Below are 12,596 nucleotides of genomic sequence, written 5' to 3'. Positions count from 1 at the left end.
ATTATATAAACAATACAAATCCCTACTAGTCAAGTGAAGAGGTATATAGGGCGGGGAGGGTCCTGCACACCGTTTCTGTGCCCTTTTCTGGTGAAATAATTTATTGCTCTCATAGCACATCAGTGTTTGGAATTTTTACCAGGTTGATTACCTAGGCATGACTGATTGGATCATTGGCCATATGGCTAAACTTGGGCTCTAGCCCTTCTCTCTGCAGTTTAAGAAACTGGGTGGGGGTAATAATAAGACTCAAAGCCCCAACCCTTTAGTCACATGATTTGTCTTTCTGGCATTGACTTCCCCCATTCTGTGTCACTCCTTAGCATAAACTCAGACACTTCTATCACTCAGAAAATTCCTAGGATTTTACAGTCTTCCTCCCGAGAACCAGGGACAAACATCAGTCAAGTTCTGTGTTTTACAACACCCATGAACCCCAGAGTACAGGTGGGTAAGATAGTCAGCAGCAGCATCAAGACTGGTGTGGTATTGCAAGTATGTGGTAAGAAACAGAGAAAGCTCAAAGAATCCAAAAATTAAGTCACCAGCAGGTTCTCATCTTTTAAGAAAAGAGGCCCCATTTGGTGTGGAAAGCTCAGCAGACCAATTTCAGAGCAACTGAAACTGGAAGGTGACTTTTAGATTCCAGAAAGGTCAGGTGGTGCTGGGGTGATTGAGGTCCCGTGAACTAGCAGCTCACCTGAAACTGCCTTGCAGAGCAGAGTAGCTTAGAGGAGAACTAGAACCACTGGGCAGGCTAAGGAGATAGCAGGCGTGTGTCATGTGGTCAGAAGGCCGACACGGTAGCTAAAGGCACAGCGCTCAAACACAGGAAGGGAGACAGTGTAAGTAAAACAGTATATTTGCTGACTGTCCTGTAGGTACTATGAGGAAATAAAAGGATACTACCTCAGATTAGATGGTTCAGGAGAGGGAAGTGAGGGAGAATTTCAATATTGTTTATAGTAGGAACTAGTATGTCAAAGATACTCAGGCCACAAGGATATTATATAAGATATTTGTGCATAAATAATCTTTCAAATAAAAATGGAAGGATGTTTAGCATACATCTACATACATAATCAGAATAAAGACTTCTACACCTGCTGCCTTCCCTAACCTGACAGGGGAGTCTCCTGTCCATATTGTTAGTAGCAGCAGACACAGTAATATTTTTGAGTTGAGCTGATTACTCTGGCGAGTAGAAAGGTTCTTAATTATATTGTCCAGGGAAATATAATCTCATTAGCTACTTGTCACACTAGGTTTTTTACCTGGATATATACACAAACTCTGACAGGTTTTTCCATACTAATCTTCTTGATACTTCCCCTGACTTTATTTTCTATTTTCTCAGCAATATTTTACATCATTATTTCTCTTTTTTATATGTTAATCTGAAAATTATTAAATGCTTTTTATTTATAATTGTCTTACCAACCCTTTTGTAGGGTTCTTTTCTTTCTTGCACTGTGTTTTGGTAAGTGTTTGTTACTGACTGATCATAGTCACCAGCTGTGCATTTTAAATAGTCAAGAGTGATGAGTGAGAGATACAGAGAAGAGTGAGTCTATAGTAGTTCATTTTGTCTTCCATTTGCTCTTTTTTCTTCTCACGTTTTCTGTCACTTGCCCACACTTGCTCTTCTTTATTATTCTTGCTGTTCTTCATTTGAAACAAAAGGAGATCATTTCCTTCCTTCCTTTTCTTCCCCTCACCCTACTTTGGGGTTTGTCTTTTACCCTGATCATGAAAAACAAATTCATACACAAAAAAGATGGACACAGAATTTCACTACGAGTTGTGTTCATGAAGGAACTTAGGGATAACTAAACACCATTGAGTTTAATAACGTCCTCAAATTATTGGAGGGCAAATAGTGGAAAAGGGATCCAAACCCATTAAATATTTCCAGAGGTATGTCACTACCATCTGGAATATTTTTACAAGTTGATAAGCTGACTGCACATAAATCCAGATATGGAGGTGGACAGATGGATGAACATGTTACTTGGTTTTTTACTTTGGGCAGATTTCCTGACCACTCCAAGCCTGTTGTCTTCAGCCACAGATATTATAATACCTACCTAACACAATAGCAGGGCTATTGTGATAGTAAGTTTAATAATACATCAAGATGCTTAGTGCGCTCCCTAGCAGGAAACATGTATGGATTTACCTCAAGATTCATATTATAAGAACTGGAAGTTGCTAAATTTACTTTTTATCCTACTATCAAATTTAGAAATTGTGCTTTCATATAATGTTCTTTACTCTACCTACCTGCTCGCTACTCTCCCGCAAAAACTGAACTTCAGGAAAGACTTTTTCTTCGATTTAGATGATATATATGTATTTGGGGAGGGAGGGGACCTTTACCAAGTAAACAGTATTATTGCCAGTACCATTGTTTACTATTTGATTGATTGAAATAGAACTTGCAAGCTTGTATATTAAACGTTGTGAAGACCACTGATGTCTGAACCCCAGATTTGACAAGGGAGGGAGGGAGGAAGGACCAGACACACACTGCATGATGGATGTGAATAAGATTACACAAGTTTAATTCTTTTACTTAATCTGCAGAAATACAAAGGATGTTTCTGTACTGTGTCTTTATGAAAATGACTGTGCATCTTATTATTCACCTTTCTATGCTCAATACATGATAAAATACTGATATTTAATAGGTTCTCAGTAATTATTTGGTGAAGGAATGAATGGGTCCATGAATAAATGATAACTACATGAATCATTTAAAGGTTCTGCTGAGTTTTCTGATATGAAGCCTATGTATTGTATATATTGTTTTATTAGAGTATAATTATACATAGGTTAAACTTTCATAAAAAGGAAATTAAGTTTAAATTTCAAAGCTTTTAGGGATTCAAGAATGCCGTATTATTAATGTCCCAATATATTTTGAAGTTTAAGTTCAAATTCTACCTTAGCAATAAACTCAGTCATAATTTGAGATATGGTTTTTGGATGATTTGCTTACTGTTACCAAAATGCGTAATATATGTGATATAGTGTGGTGATATTTATTAATAAAAGAACCCTCTGATTGAACAGTAACATAAACATTTTCAAAATATTTCTTTTTCTTATAATAGCAACATTTCATTGAGTTGGATGAAAATAGACAGAGATTATTGCAGAAATGCAAGGAACTTATGAAGAGAGCCAGGCAAGTATGTAACCTGGGTGCAGAGCAGACTGTCCCTCAAGAATATCAGACAGTAAGTATAAAAAGTATATAATGCTACAAATTAACATTAAACTTAAAAATACTAAGTATTTTTTTTTTAAACAATGTTAAAAGTGTGTTAGGCATTTTACAGGGCCATGAAAAACATGATCTGCCATAAATAATGAGATACCCCTGCCGCCATTTTTAAACTGAGTATGCATGTAGTTTTGCTCAATGAATTTTTTTCTTCCTGGTACTCAGATGGACACCATTCAATCTTATTGCTTAGTACCAAAATTATTCAGATATGGGTATCATTTTGCAAAATTATTTCTACCAAAACATTTATCCAGTAAAAAGCTTTTTTCCCCAAGCACCTTTTTCGGAGAGGTTTGGGAGATGGGATATAGTTGTACTAGTAATTGATATATAAGAAACAGTACATACAGGTGATAGTTAGAAAAACAAAGACAAAATGAAAATGTTATCCTGGAAATCAGGGTGTTTATTTAGGGTTCTTTGGGAGTGGATTCTTTATGACTAACATCTGTTGGTAAAGAAAAGAGCCTTTCCTTCTTCTCATTATGTGTACTTTATATTCTGACATATCATTTAGTTAGTAAAATGAGAAGATACTGCCCTTTCCTGCCAGTTCTACCATTGAGTAGGTAGCCCCTTGACCTGAAGCTTTATCTGACAGGTAGGGGTAATGCCTTGATTACCTGCTATCACACATTAAACAAAACACATACTTTCTTCTCTCTTGAAATTTATATTCTAGTCTGGAGGGTGGGGAAAACAAATCAAAAAGCAAATAGATTATGTTGGGAATAGCAGGAGGTGCTAAAAAGAATAATAATACAAGGTAAAAGGCTAGTGTCAGAGAAGTCTCCTTTGAGAAGATACTATTTTAGATGAGTCCTGAATGAACAGAAGAAATCAGTCAAGTGAAGGTTTGAGGGAAAAGCATTCCAGGCAGAGAAAACAGCTCATTCAAAGCTCTTGAGGCAGAAGTATATTTGGCCTGTTTCAGAATAGAAAGAATCTTAGTGGGGCTAAAATTTATTATCCAAGGAGGGCAGAAGTCAGATCCTATAGGGCCTTATAGACCACAGAAGGAATTTGGGCTTTACTTTGAGATGAAGTCCACTGGAGAATTTTAAACAGAAGATTGATAGAGGTAGGACAACCGTTTGTAGAGCACTCCAGCTGCAATCTGGAGAATAAAGTAGGGATACAAGAATGGAAGATGACCATTTAGGAGATTATTGCTTTGGACCAGGCAAGAGACTATTGTGGTGTGGATTAGAGTGGAAACAGAAACGATAGAGCAGTTTACATACTTGAGGTATCTTTTAATGACAGAACCAGCAGGACTTGCTAATGGATTTGAATTGAAGGGTAGAGAGAGGATCCCTAAATTTTGCCAATTACTGAGATGGAGAAGCTCGAAGGACAAATAGGTTTGCTCAAATTGGTGGGGAAGGTGGGTAAGTTGAAGATTTGTTTCACCATCTTAAGTTTGGTCTATTAGAATCAAATGAAGATATGAAATAAGTGTGTGGCACATGAGTTCAAAACTCAAAGGACAAGTCAGCTTCAACAAAATGAACTTAATATCTGAAAGCCTATAGAAGCTGAACTGCTTTCCAGAAGGTTAGAGGGAAAAAAAGACAGGTTAAGATATTAGATTAATGTGGCATGTTAGGATCTTTTTCAGAGTTTTAAGATTGATTTTGTACATTGTAGTACATAAGCTTTTGCAAGTTGTGCCGACAAAACATTGTACTGCTTGCCTGCCCCCACCCTGTTCTAATTTGTCTCTATGATATGGTCTCAGAAGATAGTACTGTGGTGAAATTCTACTGTCAAAGTAATTGGATTCTTAGGATGCTTTTGTAGTTCTTCACAAGTACAGTATAAAGTTCTAACTTCTTGCTCTCTTTCAATGCCCCACATATTCTGGACCCATTCTACCAATTCAGCAAGTACCCACCATTCCAAATGGACACAACTCCTCACCCCCCATGGTATGCAGTGCTCTTTTTCTCCAAGCTCCCGTCTCTCCTCTGCCTTACTTTTCCCTAGCTGTTTGCTTTAAGGCCCAGAGATGAATTTGAGGCCTCTGAATTCTCTTACTGTTTCTTGTAGCTCCTGTAGCATGAACTGATAATTCCTTTCTCTAAATTCCATAACCTGTATGATATGTACTGCTTATTTTAATACTCAACATCATTACATTGCCTTAAGGTATTAGCTCATGTTACTAAGTATATACATTTTATTTTCTTCTAAAGTATAAACCCCTTTTTGAAAGCAAAAAGCCATGTTTGTAATTCTTTTGATTCCTTACTGTGTTGTGCTAGCATGCTGTTCAACATGTAGCAGACACTCGACAGAATATTTTCGTTTAAACTATTTGAGTTGAACTGTTTTCACTGTACTACCCATAATAATGGACAGTTTTTTCCTTCTTTAGGCTTTCCAAGATCTTCCAAACACCTTGGATGAAATCGATGCTTTATTAACTGAGGAAAGATCAAGAGCATCTTGCTTCACAGGACTCAATCCTACAGTACGCGTCTTCCCCTAATGCCTGCTGCAGTCGCCATCACAGCACACCCTGCCCCCGCCCCACACACACAGTTCCCCCCAGCACTTGCCTCCCACTCTGTTCCTGCTGCCTAGCTTATTATTACCAAGAACTCTAGTACAATGTACTTTTAAATGCCAGATTCTGAATCTATTAGAATTTTAAATAGAGTCTTCCTAAGGAACACAGTGTTCTGTGCCTTTCCTTTATAAAAAGAATACTTGGGCTAACCTGAAATACTGAGATGTCTTTTTTAAGAATTAAAAAAATGACATTTTTTAGTATGTTACAAGAACATAAATTAACTGCATACAAACAGTGGCATTTTCAATTAATGTTTTAATTGATGCAAAATTTTTTGTACCTTTATCCTTTGGTAGATTATTCTTAAAGGTTTTTTTTCTGCCAGGTTGTTGTGGAATACACAAAAAGAGAAGAAGAAATAGAGCAATTAACTGAGGAACTAAAGATAAAGAAAGTTGAACTGGATAAATACAGAGAAAACATTTCACAGGTAATTATTCAACTTTTTCTCATGTGCATTAATATGGGAATGTAGAATAATGCAAAATGAAATAACATTTCTAAGAAAAAAATGTATGTTCTCAGGACCACATTGATACTAAATTTGTTTTATATAAAGTCTTGTATCAATGTAATAACACTTCTTTTACATTTTTATTTTTATATTGCTTTACTTACAGGTAAAAGAAAGGTGGCTTAATCCTTTAAAAGAGCTGGTAGAAAAAATTAACGAAAAATTTAGCTATTTTTTTAGTTCTATGCAGTGTGCTGGTGAAGTTGACCTCCATACAGAAAATGAGGTAAAATTGCATTTGATATGTTTCCTGACAAGAATTTTAATTATATGCTAAAAGTATATGTAAATTGTTTATTTACTCTAAAGGTATATTTTAAAATTTTGCTTATTAAAAAAAAATGTCCAAAGGAAAGAAGAGACCGTATCTAGGATTCCATCAGGGTCACTTGTTGTTTTGAGGATTTTCTTCTTGGTGACATCTGAGATTAGCAACTAATACCTTACAGACTCTTTTCATATCCAGCCTAACTGAATTCATATCCAACTGAATAGCTGAATGGTTATTCAGTTGTCATGAACAAATGCATTGCTTTTTGAAATCACTACTCCTCAACTTTGAAGAGTCATATACAAATTGGCAAACATAACTGAAATATAGAATAGTACCAGTGATTTCCTTTTGATCAAGAATTTGAGTTCACAAGAACAAAAATACTGAAAAAATTTGGTACTGATTTTTTGAACTATGTACGTTTCATGCATTGCAATTGTGGGTAAAATAGGAGTGGGTGGAGCTATAGATGAAACAAGATTGGTCATATATGGATCACAGTTGAGACTAGTTGATGGTAGATACATTGAGCTTATTTGGGAGTTCTAATTTTGTAAATGTTGAAATTTTTCCCTAATAAAGCATTTCTTTTAAGAAGGAAGAAACGTAAAGCAAGGTAGAGCCTTTATTTCTCCTTAGGAATTTTGTCCCATTACTTCTTTATCTGTTTATTATGAAACATAAGGATTGCAAACATCATGTAACTGTAAGTTTTAATAAGATATTAGACCTGCCAAGAGAATCATCATCAACATAGTCTGGGTTTGATAGAAGGAAGAAATGTATTGTAATAACATGTAATTTGTAATATATTTCCTTTGTGCCAGACACTGTGCCAAGCATTTCTAGGTTTATCTTCTTTAATCTTCAGAACCATTCTATAAAGCAGGTACTTTTTATTGACTCTATACTGAAACAATATTAGAACCACTTGCTCTCTACAAGCTCTAGAGGTCTCCAAAGATCTATTTAGATAAAACTGATATCATGAATAAGTCCATTATAAGAGTAAAGAACTTCAGTTTATTTTAAAAAAAACAGTATAAAATTGCCAGAGAAAACACTCACCTTTCATCAACCTTTTAAATGTTTTGTAGGAAGACTATGATAAATATGGAATTCGAATTAGAGTTAAATTTCGCAGTAGTACTCAGCTGCATGAATTAACTCCTCATCATCAAAGTGGAGGTGAAAGAAGTGTCTCTACTATGTTATACTTGATGGCACTTCAGGAGCTTAATAGATGTCCATTCCGAGTAGTTGATGAAATCAATCAGGTATAGCTTATTCTTTTATTGGGTTTCACTGTATCTTGTAATAGATTTAAATCTAATCATCATCATTGTCTTTCTTTAGGGAATGGACCCAATCAATGAACGAAGAGTGTTTGAAATGGTTGTAAATACTGCTTGCAAAGAAAACACATCTCAGTACTTCTTTATTACACCAAAGGTAGGTAATAAGTAATCTAAAAATACGTACTTGGAAGTCCCTTCTGGCTAAAACATGTAGCAGATTTTGGCCCAGTATGTGTAAATATGAGCAGGAACAGTCCCAAAATAGAATTCTAAAGATTATAGTAAAGGGGAACAAGTTCCAATAACATACTTAATCAGAAACCTTATCATTAGAGGAAGAAAGTAGTAGGCATAGCATTTTGTTCTAGAACTGAGGGTTCCTCTGCTTTTTTGGCATTTATTCTTCTTCTAGGGAACTTCCTCTCTTAGCACTGAAAAATAGCACTGGTCCTCCTCATTTCCTCAGAAAGGCCTGTTTTGCTCTGTCCTGGCCCAGAGGAAATCCTAAGTATCTTCAAAATCTTCTATTTACATAAAAAACAGACTTACCTTTATAGAACCATTACAATGGGAAATTTTCTTTTGTTACCTCTTGTGCTATGGGTTAATTATGAAACTGCTGTATAACAATCAAAGATGTTTTTATTAAATGTAATCAGATTTTTTTAAAGAAATTTCATTGGAGAGCCTATCTTAAATTCAGTTTTTTATTCAATAGTATAATCTCTCCTTATTCCAGCAGATACTCTGTGGAATAGCTAGATCTGTTAATACCCTATTGTTGTTGGCCTATAAATCAAACCACTCTGTTAATACACTTTTCAGGCTACTGATCTACAGTACCTGACTATAGAAGTTGCTTGAAAGGTGTTTTGTGGATAAAAGAGTGAAATTACCCTAGGAAAGTTCTGAAGGATATACGTTTCCAGGGTCAACCTAGGAAACAGCATGATCCCATTGGCCTGTGAATATAGAAGGCTCCTAAGATATGTTGACAAGTCCTTAGGCCAGGTTTCTGATGTGCTGATTCAAGTAAAAATCACCATCCGGCAGGGTGTATGTTGAGTTGAGAACTTCATTAAGAGTTTCATTAATTTTACAAATAAAATATACATGCAAGTTCAGAAAGTTGTGCTTAATATATAGCATTCCATAACAGTTTGTTTTAACACTTCACAGCTCCTTCAAAATCTTCCTTATTCTGAAAAGATGACAGTATTGTTTGTCTACAATGGTCCTCATATGCTGGAACCAAACAGATGGAATTTAAAGGCTTTCCAAAGGCGGCGGCGCCGTATTACATTCACTCAGCCTTCTCAATGAAAGGGCAAGAACTTTGGGACTTTTCTGTTAAATCCTATATGTAAGTGTGGCTCAACTGAATAAAAGTTAGATTCATTAAGACGAAAGGATCAGTTATTTTTGAAACCTGCTATTAGATACAAATGGGTTGATGAAGAGAGACCATAATAACTTCTTTCTGTGGAACATCATTTGGTAGTAAAATTTAAATCTTGAGTCCTTAGCACTCTGACCGTAAGTGACTGGGTCCCCACTTCGACAGTATTTCCTACTTAAATCAGAACACAGTGTTACTGGTTACAAGAAGTTTAGTTGACATGGGAACCCTGAGCTTTACTTGCAATGTAATTTTAACTACTTTTAGAGTCTAAAGATGACTCTAAAGCTTAAGTCATAGTTTCTCCCAGTGTTATATTTAATTTTTAAAATTTGATATGGAAATGTCTAATGTATAGTAATAATTTATGAGAAATCTATTCATTTCTTCCTATTAAAAAGATTACCTTATCTCCACTAGGAAATGGGATTTTAGGAACCTTTTAAAAAAAAGTTTTATGAAACTTGATACTGTAATTGTATTGGTATCTCAAAGGAGGGGAAAGTACTGGTAGCAGGACTTCTTTGAAAATGCCACAAGATGGCCACTAGATGATGCAAAATGCAGCCAAAAGATTGCCAGAGAATAAAGTGGCAAGAGTTTTGAAAGAATAACCCTGTAAAATGTGGGTGGGTCTTTTCGGGCTTAATCTTTTTTTCTTTTTTTAATTTAAAGTCAATTTTTACATCTTAAATTTCTAAAGCATTTTTATAATTATTTTTAGTAAAATTTTTCTTAACATTTCTTATACTGGTTTCTACAGTTTATATTTGAAATTTCTCAGTGTTATGTAGAGTGAGCAAAAGCATTGATTTGTTTAAAACCATAACTGTTTTTAGACCTTAAGCTTATGTAGGTCCTTCTAATTTACAGTGTTGATTCTACCCCATTATCTTAGAAAATCTAATTTAAACTGTTCTTGCAGCATGGAAGAATCAGATTAGAAAATCATTTGTTTATCTCTGAGTTATACTAATTAACAGTGCCAAAACATTCTATTCTTTAAAATCTTGTAAAATAAAGAATTGGATCAAGGACATATCTTTAAAAAGTGGATTGGATCTGTAGAGGTAATGACAATTATTTTTTTGACTTGGTAGCTTGACTAAATTGAAGAATTGTATTGAGTTTGGGTTTTGTATGTTCTTAAATAGCTACTGAAATTTGTATTCTTGTTAAGTCAAAAAATAATGTCTACGTCCTCTTATTTGGACATTTTCTCTTTAAAAAACTATTTTTTTCTTCATAAAAATTTTAAAGAACCTTCCCCTCTTAAACTAAGTCTAATGCATGTACTATGAAAATATTATTTTAAAATAACATTTTTACTAGTGCAAACAACTCATGTAAACATTGAAAATGTTGGTAACATGTTAGTAAATGAACGTTGTTACCAAATGTTTTGTTGTTAAATACTTTGTTTTCCATCAAAGTACCTTTACTAATATGTGCTTGGTGTAGTTCATTTATTGTCTAAGTGCCAGTCATCTTATTTCTACAAAATGATCATCAATGTGAAAAAAGTTTGAAGATTATTTCAGTTTGCATATGCCAGTAATTATTCCAAACCTTGTTTATAAGCATTTGTATCTTTCTAGTGGACAAATACTTGGTTTTACACTGAAAGTTGAGCTGCGAAGAATAAATTATGTATTTTAACATTAATAAAATAGTACGTCCTGCACAATAACTCAGCCACTTGAAACTTCACATATTTTCTGCAAAAGTTGATTTTAATTACAAGTTGTAAAAACTTCATATAATAGTCTCATTTGATGAATAAAATATTTAAAACCCTAAAAGGTGACAAGCAATTATTTATAATGACAAAATCTTAATTGATTTGCTTAAGGATTTTAGCATTAAAAGGAAAGGTTTCTTGCTGCTTTCTAATTGTCTTTTGGATGTGTGTTTATTTTGTTTGGAGTATGAATTTTTAGTATCCTTAAAAAAAACGTAATTTGGGGGAATTACTGGTGGTCCAGTGATTAGGACTTCATGCTTTTACTGCCAAGGGCCCAGGTTCAGTCCTGGTCGGGGAACTAAGATACTGCAAGCTGTGCAGCATGGCCAAAAAAAAAAAAGTGTAACTTGTCCTGCTACTATGTATCTGCAGGTGTAACTGGAAAAAAACTCTTTGTGGGAAATGCTACTTTGTTGGTAATAAATGCATATTTTCATTTAGTGTATGTCTTTGTAAATGAGCACTGTTTTACAAAGATTCAAAGTATATAAAAGAGTCATTTTGGTTTTCAGATTTGCTGAAAAGTCTACTGAATGCCTACCATTTACAGAATACTGTTTGGCAGTCTGTGTTCAAAAGGATAGAAAATTTAGTCCCTTGTTTTGCTGCAAGGTGATCCTAGTCTTTTATAAAGCCATACCAGAAAAATAAAGGTATTTAAATCATCTAAAGAAACCAGTTACAAGGTAAGTATAAATATTTTTAGGTTGAAACCTTAGATGGCCTGCAAGAGAGCCTTGAATATGGCATCTTCACCTATATGGCTGTGTACCTAGTTAAATTTCAGCCGCTGTGTTACTCAAGAGGGAGAGGGTGAATAGTAGAGACAAGCAGGAGTCTCTGCCATGATACAGAGAGTCACCCTGTGGTTTGCTGACAGTGTTTTCAGAGGGAAAGACTTGGTAGGCTTTCATCACACTCATAAAAATCCAGTTGTCACAGCCTTCAAGACTTCTACGTATCTCCCCCCACTGCCCTCATCTAAAGTGTCATCCCTGCTGCTGCTGAGTCACTTCAGTCGTGTCTGACTCTGTGTGACCCCATAGACGGCAGCCCACCAGGCTCCCCTGTCCCTGGGATTCTCCAGGCAAGAACACTGGAGTGGGTTGCCATTTTCTTCTCCAATGTGTGAAAGTGAAGTTGCTTAGTCGTGTCCTACTCTTAGCGACCCCATGGACTGCAGCCTACCAGGCTCCTCCATCCACGGGATTTTCCAGGCAAGAGTACTGGAGTGGGGTGCCATTGCCTTCTCCCAAAGTATCATCCCTAAGCCACTAATAATATACCACTGGCAAAACACAATGATGTATATTTTGAAGAATAAAAAATACAGCCTGCATATGATTCCACTGTCAAGAAACTTAGTTCAGGGTGGTAATTCCAGTTCAAGATGTTAAACATCCTGAACATCCTGAACTTATCTTTTGCCACAGACACACTGCGTCTATGTTACATAATAGAAATTCTTCATCACTGCCTGAGTGACAACCACACATC

General features: G+C 35.3%; 1 protein-coding gene across 1 annotated transcript in view; it reads left to right on the top strand.

Annotated features, from left to right (window-relative positions):
• SMC5 (structural maintenance of chromosomes 5) overlaps positions 1-11,544 on the top strand; it is a 104,892-nt gene extending 93,348 nt beyond the window's left edge. The window contains exons 16-23 of the mRNA XM_043486753.1: positions 3,117-3,242; positions 5,179-5,223; positions 5,673-5,768; positions 6,196-6,300; positions 6,491-6,610; positions 7,756-7,935; positions 8,015-8,110; positions 9,136-11,544. Of these exons, the coding sequence (XP_043342688.1) occupies positions 3,117-3,242; positions 5,179-5,223; positions 5,673-5,768; positions 6,196-6,300; positions 6,491-6,610; positions 7,756-7,935; positions 8,015-8,110; positions 9,136-9,279 (912 nt within the window). The 3' untranslated portion in view covers positions 9,280-11,544. The remainder of the gene's footprint in view (positions 1-3,116; positions 3,243-5,178; positions 5,224-5,672; positions 5,769-6,195; positions 6,301-6,490; positions 6,611-7,755; positions 7,936-8,014; positions 8,111-9,135) is intronic.
• The last annotated feature ends 1,052 nt before the right edge of the window (positions 11,545-12,596 follow it).

Source organism: Cervus canadensis, chromosome 14, assembly GCF_019320065.1.
Source record: "Cervus canadensis isolate Bull #8, Minnesota chromosome 14, ASM1932006v1, whole genome shotgun sequence".
Classification (NCBI taxonomy): Eukaryota; Metazoa; Chordata; class Mammalia; order Artiodactyla; family Cervidae; genus Cervus; species Cervus canadensis.
Note: the sequence above shows the minus strand (reverse complement) of the source record. Positions and strands in the feature narration are given on the sequence as shown.